Source organism: Mesocricetus auratus, unplaced genomic scaffold (assembly GCF_017639785.1).
Source record: "Mesocricetus auratus isolate SY011 unplaced genomic scaffold, BCM_Maur_2.0 Super-Scaffold_100020, whole genome shotgun sequence".
Classification (NCBI taxonomy): Eukaryota; Metazoa; Chordata; class Mammalia; order Rodentia; family Cricetidae; genus Mesocricetus; species Mesocricetus auratus.
In genome coordinates this window covers 22,235,904-22,249,910 of record NW_024429201.1, presented here as the reverse complement: position 1 = coordinate 22,249,910, position 14,007 = coordinate 22,235,904, and the positions used below count along the sequence as shown (strand labels likewise).

Genomic DNA, 14,007 nt, shown 5'->3' with positions numbered 1-14,007 from the left:
TACTCCATTGTGTAGATGTACCACATTTTCTCTATCCACTCTTCGGGTGAGGGACATCTAGGTTGCTTCCAAGTTCTGGCTATTACAAATAAAGCTGCTATGAACATAGTGGAACAGACATCTTTGTTGTATGAATGGGCATCTTTTGGATATATGCCTAAGAGTGGAGTTGCTGGGTCTTGTGGTAGGTTTATTCCCATTTTTCTGAGGAATCTCCACACTGATTTCCAAAGTGGCTGAACCAGTTGGCACTCCCACCAGCAATGGAGGAGTGTCCCCCTTTCACCACATCCTCTCCAGCATAAATTGTCATTGGTGTTTTTGATTTTAGCCATTCTGACAGGAGTAAGATGGTATCTCACTCAGAGTTGTTTTGATTTGCATTTCCCGGATGGCTAAGGATGTTGAGCACTTTCTCAAGTGCCTCTCAGCCATTTTAGATTCCTCTATTGAAAACTCTCTATTTAGTTCTGCAGCCCACTTTTTAATAGGGTCCTTTGGTATTTTGGAAACTTGCTTCTTGAGTTCTTTGTAAATTTTGGAGATCAACCCTCTGTCAGATTAGTGAATATTTTTTCCCATTCTGTGGGCTGCCTTTTTGTCTTGCTGACTGTGTCCTTTGCCTTACAGAAGCTTCTCAGTTTCAGTAGGTCCCATTTATTAATTGTTGATCTCACTGTCTGTGCTACTGGTCTTATGTTCAGGAAGTTGTCTCCTGTACCAATTCGTTCAAGGGTACCACCCACTTTCTCTTCTAAGAGGTTCAGTGTGGCTGGATTTATGTTGAGGTCTTTGATCCATTTGGGCTTGAGTTTTGTGCATGGCAATAAACATGGATCGATCCGCATTCTTCTACATGCCAGTCTCCAATTATGCCAGCACCATTTGTTGAAGATGCTTTCTTTATTCCATTGTATATTTTTAGCTTCTTTGTCAAAGATCAGATGTTCGTACGTGTGTGGGTTAATACCCGGGTTTTCAATTCGATTCCATTGGTCTACCTGTCTATTTTTGTGCCAATACCAAGCTGTTTTCAGGACTATAGCTCTGTAATAGAGCTTGAGGTCAGGGATGGTGATGCCTCCGGACGTTGCCTTGTTGAACAGGGTTGCTTTTGCTATCATGCGTCTTTTGTTTTTCCATACAAAATTGATTATTGTTCTTTCAAGGTCTGTGAAGAATTGTGCTGGGATTTTAATGGGGATTGCATTGAATCTGTAGATTGCTTTTGGCAGGATTGCCATTTTTACTACATTGATCCTACCTATCCAAGAGCATGGGAGATCTTTCCATTTTCTGAGGGCTTCTTTAATTTCTTTCTTTAAAGATTCAAAGTTCTTACGATACAGGTCTTTTACTTGTTTGGTTAGCGTTACCCCAAGGTATTTTATGTTGTTTGTGGCAATTGTAAAGGGTGATGTTTCTCTGATTTCTCTTTCAGCCCTTTTATCATCTGTATATAATAGGGCTACTGATTTTCTTGAGTTGATCTTGTAGCCTGCCACTTTGCTGAAGGTGTTAATCAGCTGTAAGAGTTCCCTGGTAGAGTTCTTTGGGTCATTGATGTAAACTATCATATCGTCTGCAAACAGTGAAAGTTTGACCTCTTCCTTCCCAATTTGTATCCCCTTGATCCCCCTTTGTTGTTGTATGGCAATGGCTAGAACTTCTAGTACCATGTTGAAAAGGTATGGAGAGAGTGGACAGCCTTGTTTTGTTCCTGATTTTAGAGGAATTGCGTTGAGTTTCTGTCCATTTAGTTTGATGTTGGCTGTTGGTTTACTGTATATAGCTTTTATTATGTTTAAGTATGTCCCTGTTATCCCAGATCTCTCCAAGACCTTTATCATGAAGGGGTGTTGGATTTTGTCAAAGGCTTTTTCAGCATCTAGTGAGATGATCATGTGATTTTTGTTTTTCAGCTTGTTTATATGGTGAATTACATTGATGGATTTTCGTATGTTGAACCATCCCTGCATCCCTGGGATGAAACCTACTTGATCGTGGTGAATGATTGTTTTGATGTGTTCTTGGATCCGATTTGCCAGTATTTTATTGAGTATTTTTGCATCAATGTTCATGAGGGATATTGGTCTGAAGTTCTCTTTCTTAGTTGTATCTTTGTGTGGCTTGGGGATCAAGGTTATTGAAGCCTCATAGAATGAGTTTGGCAAAGACCCTTCTGCTTCTATTGTGTGGAACACTTTGAGAAGAATTGGTATAAGCTGTTCTTTGAATTTCTGGTAGAATTCAGCACTGAGGCCATCTGGACCTGGACTTTTTTGGTTGGGAGACTTTTGATGACAAAAGCTTCTATTTCCATAGGGGTTATAGGTCTATTTAAGTTGCTTATCTGTTCTTGATTTAGTTTTGGCAAATGATAGCTGTCCAGGAAGTCATCCATTTCCTTTAAATTTTCGAATTTTGTGGAGTACAGGTTTTCAAAGTATGACCTAATGATTCTCTGGATTTCCTCAGAGTCTGTTGTTATGTCCCCCTTTTCATTTCTGATTTTGTTAATTTGCATGTTCACTCTCTGCTGTTTGGTAAGTTTGGACAAAGGTTTGTCTATCTTGTTGATTTTCTCAAAGAACCAACTCTTCGTTGCATTGATTCTTTGTATTGTTTTCCTGGTTTCTACTTTATTGATTTCAGCCCTCGAATTTCTAGCTTTAATGTGAACTATGACACACTGAATTTTCTTAGTAGGGAAACTTCTGTTTTAAAATCTAACATTTGTAAAATAACCAAGTGCTAAACTTCACATACCTTAGAAAATCTAGATCTGGCTCACACCATCCTTGTGTGAGTCCTTGACTCAGTTCCTTCTGAAAGGCTCTAGGCAGCAAAGCTAATGCAGATGTCCCTGCTCTGGGTATGTCTGCTCTAGATGCCAGGCTGTCAGTCAGAGTCACGTTCATCAGAAACATACTGTTTACAGTGTTTGAAGCTCTTTCCGTTTGAGCAAGACACTAAGAAAAGCAACACTTCTATGATGCAGGATTGAAACAGCACTGTGTGTTAAAAGAGTTCTCGTGTCTTAGAAGACAAGAGAGCTGTTCAGAGTTCTCAAGCACAGGCTAGAACTATCAGTATGCAAACCTTTTCCCGATTCACATGTTCCAAGATCCCATGGATGTAAAATCAAATTACTTATGTACATATTTTTATAGATTCATGCCTATGGTAAAATTTAATTTATAAATTAGGTCCAATAAAAATGGAATCAGTATTGGTAATTCATGGGAAGTTACTTATCAGTAAATATCTTTTAGGAAATTCATAAAATTAGGAAAGAAGGCACAATGACAATGTGATTTCATTGATGCTGTTTGCTTCCAAAATGCCCTCTGTAGCTAGGAATAGGGAAATAATAAACAGGAAACAGTCCCTCAAGAAGCTTACACTCTATAGAGCATATTAGATATGTGTTGATAGTAACAGCTACATGATAGAATTGTTTATATTTTTAAACTTAAAATGTTCACTCAAATATTCTTTAACCAAATTATTATTTATGGTTATCTATAATAATAATCCCTTCTTCTTTAGAAATGTACTTAATTGTTAGCCTAGCATGCTCAGGAAAACTAAAATTCCAAATTTAAATAAATTTAATTAATATTACTAAGAAAAATTATGTTTATTGACAAGGTGTACTAGCTTCAATTTGGATATGATACTTGTAAGCAGCTAGCAGAGAGAGAAAGAGAAGAGAGAAGTGTGTGTGTGTGTGTGTGTGTGTGTGTGTGTGTGTGTGTGTGTTAGACCTTAATTTTCCCATTAAATTAGCCTGTGTCTAAACTTGAAAATACCTGAAGTGAGACAGTAAAGGATATCTGTATTACATCGGATTTGATTCAGTGACCCATGCTGTGGCAGGAAGGTTCTGTTTGGGCCAGCCTTTAAGTTTTTATCTTGAATCTTTAACATTGTTGGCTCTGTCTATAAAATGGAAGAGTTAAAATAGGTTATCAGTCTTTTTCAACCCTAAAATGCAGTTTTGACAAGCAATAAGACTGATAAATCTCCTTTAAAATTTAGTATTGACTGATATCACCTATTTAAAATCGAGTTCTTAAAAAAAAAATTGAGTTCTTTTATTCCTGATGTTCAACCCTTATTTTTTTCCCTCCACAACAATAACTAATGGTGTCAGGTGGGGGTAAGTTCAGGAGTCTGCAGCCACCGTTCCTCTGGTACTGGTCTTAAGTTTAGACACAGGCAATTACTTTAAAATTTCTTAACCACCTCAGTACTCAAAGTTCACAGAGGTGATTTTAACAATGATTCAAATAGCAGCTTCAGTGTAATCTATGTCCCACAGGAAAGTATTTCTTAGGTAGAGGAATATTGTGTTTTTCACAACAGTAGCTATTTTTTGGTCAAATTACACAATTTCACAGAAAACTGTTCTACAAGTCTTTTTATGGTAATTAAAATGCTCAGTTAGTCAGTCTCTTTCTCTCTCTCTCCCCAAATCTGCTTAGGAAATGGAGAAGAGAAGACGATTGGAGGAAGCATACAAGAATGCAATGGCAGAACTTAAGAAGAAACCCCGTTTTGGAGGACCTGATTATGAAGTATGGACTTAGATTGGGGGATCACATCTATCACAGAAGTGACCTTCACTTCTTTTATAACCTTTAAATGTTCTAAATATGTCATTGTTTCTCAGGGTTAACTTAATAATGTATATAAATGCCAAACTTTTTCTAAAAAACTTTCATTTTACCATCTATGAAGCTTTATACATGTTTTTTAAAGACCTTATTTTAAAAATCTTCTTGAGCCAGACATATTGGCTCCTGCCTATAATTCCAGCATCAGAGAGGATAAGGCAGAAGGAGGCTCACTATGAGCTACAAGACTAGAGTAAGAGTCTGTTTCAAAATCCTTATTGATTTATGGTTTTCTATATGAAAGTTGTAAGCTTCCTTATAATGAATCTTTCTTTTGATATACTTAGTAATTATTTATACTTGATGATTTCATCTAAATATATTTAATGCATTCTGGACTATATATATATATATATATGTATATATATTGTTTTGAGACAGTGCCTGTTGTAGCCTAGGCTAACCTCCTTCCTCTGCCTCTACCTCTTCCTCTGCCTCTTCAGTTACAGAGATCCTCTGCCTCTAGGATTCCAACTGTATACCACCATACCAAATGCATTTGAGCTTTTTAAAATTATGATAGAACATGGAATCTGTACTTTGTTCCAGTGTCATTTGTTGAACAGCCTTTTTTAATAATTAAAATTTTATTTCATTGTATTTTTTTATGTTTGGCACTATTTTGACTGCATGTACACATGTACTCCAAATGCATGCTTGGTGCCCATGAATTTTTTTTTTCCTGAGACAGGGATTCTCTGTATTGTTTTGGTGGCTGTCCTGGAACTCACTCTGTAAACCAAGCTGGTCTCAAACTCACAGATATCTGCCTGCCTCTGCCTCCAGTGCTGGGATTAAAGGTGTGCACCACCAACACCCAGCCCATGAATTCTTAAACGGGTTTAAGATCACCTGAAACTGGAGTTTTAGTCGGTTGTGAGCCACAATGTGGGTGCTGGGAACTGCACCTGGGTCCTCTGTAAGAAGAGCCAGTGCTCTTAAACACTGAGCCATCTCTCCAACCGTAATTGTTGGATATTCTTATTCCATCTGTTTAAAGTACACCTTCCTCTTTTTTCTTAATGAAAAATAAATGGACCAGCCTTGGCGACCTGAAATCCCAGTACTTGAGATGGGATTTCAAGAAGATGAGGAGTTTAAGGCCACATTGGGCTACATGAGACTCTGTCTCGAATAATTTTTTTAAATATGTAAGTGTATTCCAATTTTTTTAAATCCCTGTGAATTTTAATTCTAAACTGAACAGTTCTCAGCAAAGGAATGAAATTCATTAGTGGAATGCTCACCTAGCATATATGAGATCCCAAGTTCAAGTCTTGGCACTATAAAAGCAAACAAAAATAAGAGAATATAAATTTCCCAAGTAAACTACTATCTGCATTTATACTTTTATTTATTCTTCTTGAAGTTTTCAGCTATTTTTACTGGTCAGCTATGTGTGTGGGCAGGTATGGTGGCTAGAGGTTGACATGTGTCTTCCGTCAATCTCTACCTCACTTTTTTAGATTGAGTTTCTCATTGAGTCCAGAGCTCACTATTTTTGCCTAGATTGGCAGACCAGCAAGACCCTGAGATCTACCTGTCTCTATCCCCTAAAGTTAGGGTTGCAGGCATGTGCCTCTGAGCCCAGTTTTTATGTGAGTGCTAAGGATCTCAACCCAGGTTCCCATTGCATGCTTTACACAGTAGCTATATTTCCAGCCCTGTATCTACAGCTTTAATTATCTTGTTCATAGTTCTTCAATTATGAATATGAGTATGGCCAAATGTCACTTTATAGACAATAAAAGTTCAATTTGAAGTAATTCATATGCTATAAAATGTTGTTATTGGTTTTTTTTTCTGCCCTTATAAAATTGAAATTCTTAGCTCACAGGCCATAGAAAAGTAGAAAGCAGACTTGATTCAGACAGTTCAGTAAACCGTATTATAGACCTGAAACCTTAAAACAGGATTAGACAGTTTGCAGCAAATGTACCTGATATGGTGGCTTGAATCTATAATTCCAGTATCAGGAAGCTGAGAAAGGAAGATTGCTACCAAATGTGAGGCAGTAGCTTGAGTTTTGGGACAATGTAGAGTACAAAGTGAGACCCTGTTTCATAAAAACAAACAAAAAATATTGTGAGATGAGAAATTTAATTATAATGCTCATGATTTTTCAGGGTTACCACTGTGGTTAATACTATACTAGTGTGCTTCCTGGTCTACAAATACTTACTCAACACATGTATATTATGCCAGTTTTCAGCTTTCTCCTCTCAGAAGTAATATCAAAGTTGTCAATGTTTCTGTTTCTTTAAATAAATGAAATATTTGCTGTTTGTTTCCTGTCTATTATCTAGGAAGGCCCAAATAGTCTGATTAATGAAGAGGAGTTCTTTGATGCTGTTGAAGCTGCTCTTGACAGACAAGATAAAATAGAGGAACAGGTACATCTACTCCCATTCCAAACACCACAAATGTTTTTTGATGTGTTTTTGTAGAACTGCAAAACTAAACTAAATGTAACCAAAGTATTAACTATCCTAGGTGTTAAAGAATCTTTGTGAATCAATTCCTTTACATTTTAATTTCCAAACAAAAAAGCCAATAATTATTCAAAAGAGGTATATACATAGTGAATATAAACTTAAATGTTCTGCCACTACTCTATTACTCTTAAAGAATTCAGCCTTAAAAAAAGAATTCAGCTTTAACCATTCTGATATCAGAGAGTCTCTCTAAATGTCTTCTCAAATACCATCAGAGTTCACAGGCGTAAGAGATTGTTTTCAGTGTTCGTGCCACCCAGCTCTTATTATTAGCTCATTTAGTGCCTTTTCAGCCGTCACCTACACTTCTTCCTCACCATTGCTTTGCTTAGTCATCGCTGAAATTTCAGCATTTATGTCCAGCTCCTTTCCTGGAAATTGACTGAAAGAACTTTTCAAATATGTAAAGTACAGTTTTAAGATTAATTTGATTCCTGGCTGTTACAATTCAGTTACCGTATTTTACCACCAGATGGTAATAAAGGGTAAATTTTACTTACTCATCTCTCTTTGACTCCCTCCCTTCAAGCTGTTTTATTTATAATAGAAACTGCCTCCTGAGTAACTGTCCTGGATGGAGAGTACCAGTTTGCTAGACTAAGTAGCCAGGAGTAACTCCTTCATGATACACAACCTATCTGTTTCTCATATTTTTTCTGTATATTTTTAAGTCAGTGATTTAAAAGTTCATTCCATATTAACCTGTAAAGTTTAGTGCATTGTTGGGTTTTGGTTTTTTTGTTTTTTTGTTTGTTTTTTTAACTCAAAAGATGCTACACTGCATTCAGTTAAGAGTGGGAACTTCCAATTCCCAATTAATGTGTGCTTTTGGAAACCTAAAATAGTTCTTAGAAGCCTGAAATACAACCTGAACATCATGTTATTGTTGTTTGTTTTCTAGAATGTATTAGTTTGGGACTAATAGTGAACTCATTATAGCCATCCTTTTTCTTCATTTTATATCTCTGTCAATGTGACAAAGATAGAAATGGCGTGAAAATACTATAAAGTAGTGAGCATCCATGCGTTTATAAGAGCAATCCATGAGTTCAAATCATTTCCCTCCCTGTTCTCAGTCTGTGATCTTTAGCATCTCAACAAAACCACTGTAGTTTGAGTTATTTGCAAACAAAGTAGAAGATACATGAAATGAGCTGGTCAACAAGACAGCACTAAATAGAAACTACCCTGTGTTCTGTGTAGTTAAGAGTTGAGTGCAGACAAGCACAGCAGTACAGTACTCTTAATAAATATTTACTTGAATGTGTGAAGAGAGATCAGATAGGCTGAAGAAGAGGTAGGAAGTCAAGTGTCAGGTTACCAGGAGTTAGATACTGAGATAAAGCAGACTGCCTTTATGGACAAGAGATAGAAACACATACAGAAGGGAAGCAAACAATGGTATTGGTTCTTATGATGGCAATCTGTGGACCAGACCTACTGGTCCTGTGAAAAGATTTGACCAGAACTTAGATAAAAGAAATTTGGCAGTAATACTAACCTTGCCTCATGAGAATTGATACTGACCAAGGATTGGGTTCTGGCTGGAAGCAATAGAACAGATTTTTCCTAATCTAATGCAGTATGTATAAGAGTAGAAAGAAACTGATGTGGAATCTCTGAAGTGTGTGTCAGGATTGAACAAAGCTGCATCTGTAGAGTAGCTTCCTAATTCCGTAACTATTGCTAACATGTTTACTAACAAAATGTCTGTTCCAGGTTATAGAAGCCATTTGTAGGCTGTAAAATGTACTTCAGAAGCATCTCATGCTAGCATATGTTTTTCTTAGTCACAGAGCGAGAAGGTCAGGTTACACTGGCCTACACCTTTGCCATCTGGAGATGCCTTTTCTTCTGTTGGAACCCATAGATTTGTACAAAAGGTAAGCAAATGGCAGTTTACTGAAGGAATGCCTGCATTCCTTACTGTTCATGGTATGATCCTGTTAAGTATAAGTTTTCTCGTCTCTTCACAAATTCAATAGTAAGGGGTTTTTTTGTACTGTTATATTCCCTATCCATTCTCCAACACAACTTATAAATCGTGTTCTGGACATACGTGCTTTGGTTTTTTTGTTTTGTTTTTGTTTTATGGTGAAATGGAAGGGTGAGGATAGGGAGTGGATGGTGGAAAATAGTTACTACAGTGCAGCGGTAAAATTACTTCCTTCATTGAGGTTAAATACTTTGTATTTTGGGACATACTTCATTCTTTTTGGAATGCGTTTGGAGCATAATACATAATAGGTGCGTGAAGTCAGCACTGGCTGCTGTGCCTGTTTCATATAGTGCTTTGTTTTCTCTTTCTTTATCTTGTGTTTGCAAGTTGGTACTGAATGCTCTGTTGTGCCTTTGTTCTGATTACTTGGTTTTTTCTTTGTCTGTCTCTGGTAGCCCTATAGTCGCTCTTCCTCCATGTCTTCCATTGATCTAGTCAGTGCCTCTGACGATGTTCACAGATTCAGCTCCCAGGTACTGTACGAATATATAGAGTGGACATGAGTCTTTCTTGCTGTATTTCTGCCTGCTTGCCCAGCTCTTAGCAATCTGTTGATCGGGCCACTTGTTTTGGTTTTGAATTTTAAATAGTCACAAACATTAAAAAGGCTTTTCTTAACTTCTAAATAATTCTCCTTTATCAGTATTGCATGCACCCTTTATGTTGTATCCTCTACTATGATTCGCTTGGAATTTTGTCTTAAGGAAGGTAGTACTCAGAGAAATTTTTCAATTGAACTAATATATATATAAGCAACCTGGTTTTCATTCATCATGTAATGACTGTATTATGTATGGACATGGATTATAGGATATGTTATATCATAAAAGTGGATTTTTAACAGTCTCACTTTTGTTCTAATTTTAAATGTCTCAGTGATGTTTAACAAAGAAATAATTTTAATAAAGGTCATCCCATTACCATTAAAATACAAAATTCACTGAACAGGCTGTATTTTCTTCAAATTACCTGTGACTGTTATAGGTTAATATCACTGTATATCTGCTAAATCTATAGAAGTTGGTTCTAAGTTTATTTCTCATCACTAAGGGATTGGGAACTTAAAATAGTAAACTGAATGTGCAGTCTCTGCCCTCAAAATAAATAAGATTATTTTATCAGAGGAACTTTTTTTAGTGTAAGTATTGTTTAAACACTTTTTGTTTCCTTTTTCATAGTTCTGGGGATTAATCCCATAGCCTTAACATGGTAGGCATTCTCTGTGCCACTTAGCTTCGTTTCCAATCCTTGCAGACTTTTAAGGTTTTTAATTTTCACATCTTTGCCTTTCCGTTTTGTATTTTTGTGGGTGGTTGAATTTTTTGGGTTATAGGATGTTATGAACCTGGGCTATCAGTCACAGTGACTGAGTGTAAATCCTGCCTGTGTCATTCGGGTTAGCTGTGGAGCTTCTCTGTACATAGATAGTGTCTGTGATTTAGCTAGAGTCCAGCCTTTTTCTGGCATTCTTGTAACATGACTGATTTGAGCTAATCAGACTTACTGTATGTCTTTTCCTCGGTGACTCCAATGAAACAGATCTCAGTTATGTTACATATACAAGTTAAGTCTGCATTTATTTTTTACTACAATAGAGAAAAGAGACTTAGAAATGCATAGTTTTTACAGCTTTTTGCCTTGAATATCTTTGAGAAAATATTTAGTAGTTCTTGATCAGAAATCACACATAACTAAATATCCTTTTATTTATTACTTATCTATTATTGCGTGCCTTTTAAAATGTATATATATATTCACATTCACAGAGTAACGAAAGTAGACTAATACCAGCGGCCTTTGGCTTATTTTGCTAAGCCCTATCTTTCATTAAAGCAGTAATTTTAGAGGTGGTGAGATAGCTGAAGAGCTTCCTGCAAAACATGAGGGCCTTTGTCCACTTTCTTTGTCCACAACTCTTCATACTCCACATAAAAAGGAAGGTGTGGTGGGGTCCCAATGCTGTCAGACCCATAGGGCCCACTGACAGCCAATCTAGCCTCTGTGGTAAGTTCCAAGATGCTGAGAGACCCTATTTTACAAAAAAAGGTGTCTAGGATCTGAGGCACAATATGTAAGGTTTGTTCTTTGGCTACCACAGCATTTGCACACATGTATACTCACACATAAAAGTAATAAATTTGCAGACTAACTGAAATCCATCATTATTGAAATGTTGGAATATGTGAATCAAAGCAGATGGGCTAAGGGCAAGGAAAAATGTAAGCCTGTGATAAAGGATGCCTGAGAATTTTGGCTTCAGAACTCAGACCTGAGCCTTAGCTATAGAGCCAGGCAATAGCAGAAAGCCTTTAAATTTTTGTAAGACTTTGCCAAATTTTAGCTTACTTGTATGAATAACATTTTTGTAGCTTGTGTACATAAATTAAAAGAAATTAATTTTGCTGGTAGATTCTTTTGCTAATATATGGTGCTATATGATTAATTGGGTCCTGTTTTGGATTCTAGTGGGACTAAATTAAATTTGGTACATTTTACCATTTTTTCATATTAATAGACTTAAGTTTATTTAGGATAAGTTCTTGGGTTAATTACTAACATTTGAAACATATTTTGTTATATTACTTTATAGAATGCATTTTCAAATACACTGAGGAATTCTATGGAATTCTTAAAATACTATATTGAGGCATAATTCTATGATCATTTCATATTTATTCTTTCATTTTTAAAATGTCCCTATCGGGCAAGCACAATAGCTCTAGCTGTAAGGAAGCTTGTTATACAAGCCAGAGAACCTGAGTATGATCCCCTAAACCCACAATGGGAGGAGATAACCAGCTCTCAGAAGTGTTCGTCTGCTCTACATGTACCAGCACATGGCATGTAACACACACACACACACACACACACACACAAATAATAATGAATTTTATTTAAAAATTAAGAATTTAATGTAGATAATAGGTCATTATTGATACTCTCTTAAATTCTTGTGGAGATCAGAGCACAACTTGAGGAAAATCCTCTCCTTCTACCATATGACTCCAAGGAATTAAACTCAGCTCATCTAACTTAGCACCAAGTTAGATGAGCCATCTCTCCAGCCACATTATTAATGTTCTTACTAACATATTTATGTGAAATAAAAGCTGTGTATGGTGGAATATGCCTCTGATAGCAACTTCTTTAAAGACCAAGGCAGAATAACCTCATGAGTCCAAACTAGATAACTTAGCAAGACTACATTTAAGGAAAAAAGAAAACAAAATAAGCAAAAACCTTGGCTAGGATCTATCAGTGTTTATACATACTCTGGGTTCAATCTCCAGCACCACAAAATAGAAAATAAAAGCAGGGGTCTTGGGAGTTGGCTGTCAGTAAAAGTGCTGCCTTACAAGCTAAAGGACCTAACTTTGGAGTCCCAGCATCCATTTACAACTTTGGGTGTCCATAGTGGCTTTACCAGTGTAGAATAGCTTAGGCAGGAGGGTCCCTAGAGCTTGATGCAAGGCCATGGTTTAGCCAAATCTGAGTACTAGGTTCAATGAAATATCCTTCTCAAAATATGACACGTAGAGCTGTAAAGGAAAACAGCTGTGTCAACCTCTGAGCACCAAACATGTACACGCACGCACCATACACGTGCACACACAGAACAGTCATGTGTTGATAAATAATTATCAATATTATTTGTCTTTTTGCTCCCAAAGTAGATAATTCTAATAAACTATTCCATAACCTTTTAAAAGGTATATTCAATAAGTTCACTCCCCACTAATAAATATAGGTCTACACACACTCACAATAAGTGTATATTGAGTTTACCTACTCAACCCAATACTGAACAATTTTAGGGTTTTTTTCCATTATAGATATTACAGTAAGCATCCCTGGATTAGTTTATTTATATAAATCTTTGCATACTTATGCATATGTTTGCTTCACGTGTATTTCTAGAAGTGAAATTGTTGGGACACAGACCATGAAAATGTCTAAGTTATATTTATTCTTATTGAAAATTTTTTAACCAGGAAAGTTGGGCCAGTTTATACTTCCAGGCTAGTTTGGTTGTGGGTTTTTTTTTTCTTTTTAATGTTTGTTTGCTTGTTTCTATACTTACACTAAATACTTCTATACTGACACTAAGTACTTCAGCTCATTTTTGCCAGTCTTACAGGCTACACATACTATTTTTTTTACTCTAGCTATTTGTATTTCTTCAGTGAATCAGCTATTCAGGTCATTGGCTGTTTTCTTTTGAATAGCAGTGCTCTGTTAATTTATTAATATCCTATTCAACAAACCCCTCTATGACTTTGTGACTGTATAATAGTAAGCATAGTTGTTTTCCTCTGATATGAGTAAGAAAAAGATCAGAACCATGTTTGAGACCTTCTGGATTTTTGTTTGCACCATCAAAAGACAATTTTTCTCTTTGACATACTCTCTTAACAGTTTCAGAAAACCCCCAAATTTAGTAGATTTCTAATGCGACATTATATTGAATGATTTGGAAGTGAGGTAGGAAGAAAAAAAATTGGAATGGGAGTAATCCCCCCTTCGTGTTTTACCTATATTTTGTATCTACTTGTTCACAGTTCATTGGTAGGATACTATGTGGGTAAAATCATTTCCCAGTCTAGGTAAAAAGAATCAAGGGTGAATTCTGAAGTTATACTTACCTAATTAACATTTGGGAGCCAGTGAGATGGGTCAGCCAATGAACCTGCCAACCAGAGTTGCCACCCACATAGTGGAAGGAGAAATGAACTCCCACAAGTTGTCCTCTGACTTCCACAGATACATATATAAAAGTTTAAATCCCGTAAATTAACAATCAGTTTGGGGGAGGTAGCATTTACAACTAGTA

The 14,007-nt window shown here is 36.3% G+C and overlaps 1 protein-coding gene across 3 annotated transcripts in view; it reads left to right on the top strand.

The window, feature by feature from the left end:
• Positions 1-14,007, top strand: part of Cert1 (ceramide transporter 1) — a 98,467-nt gene that overhangs the window by 71,591 nt on the left and 12,869 nt on the right. For 2 of the 3 annotated variants that reach the window (XM_040728809.1, XM_040728808.1), the window contains exons 8-10: positions 4,491-4,583; positions 6,989-7,075; positions 8,968-9,060. In XM_040728809.1, the coding sequence (XP_040584743.1) occupies positions 4,491-4,583; positions 6,989-7,075; positions 8,968-9,060 (273 nt within the window). Of the gene's footprint in view, positions 1-4,490; positions 4,584-6,988; positions 7,076-8,967; positions 9,061-9,571; positions 9,650-14,007 lie in introns of all 3 variants that reach the window. The other variant, XM_005065631.4, reaches the window with a different exon arrangement.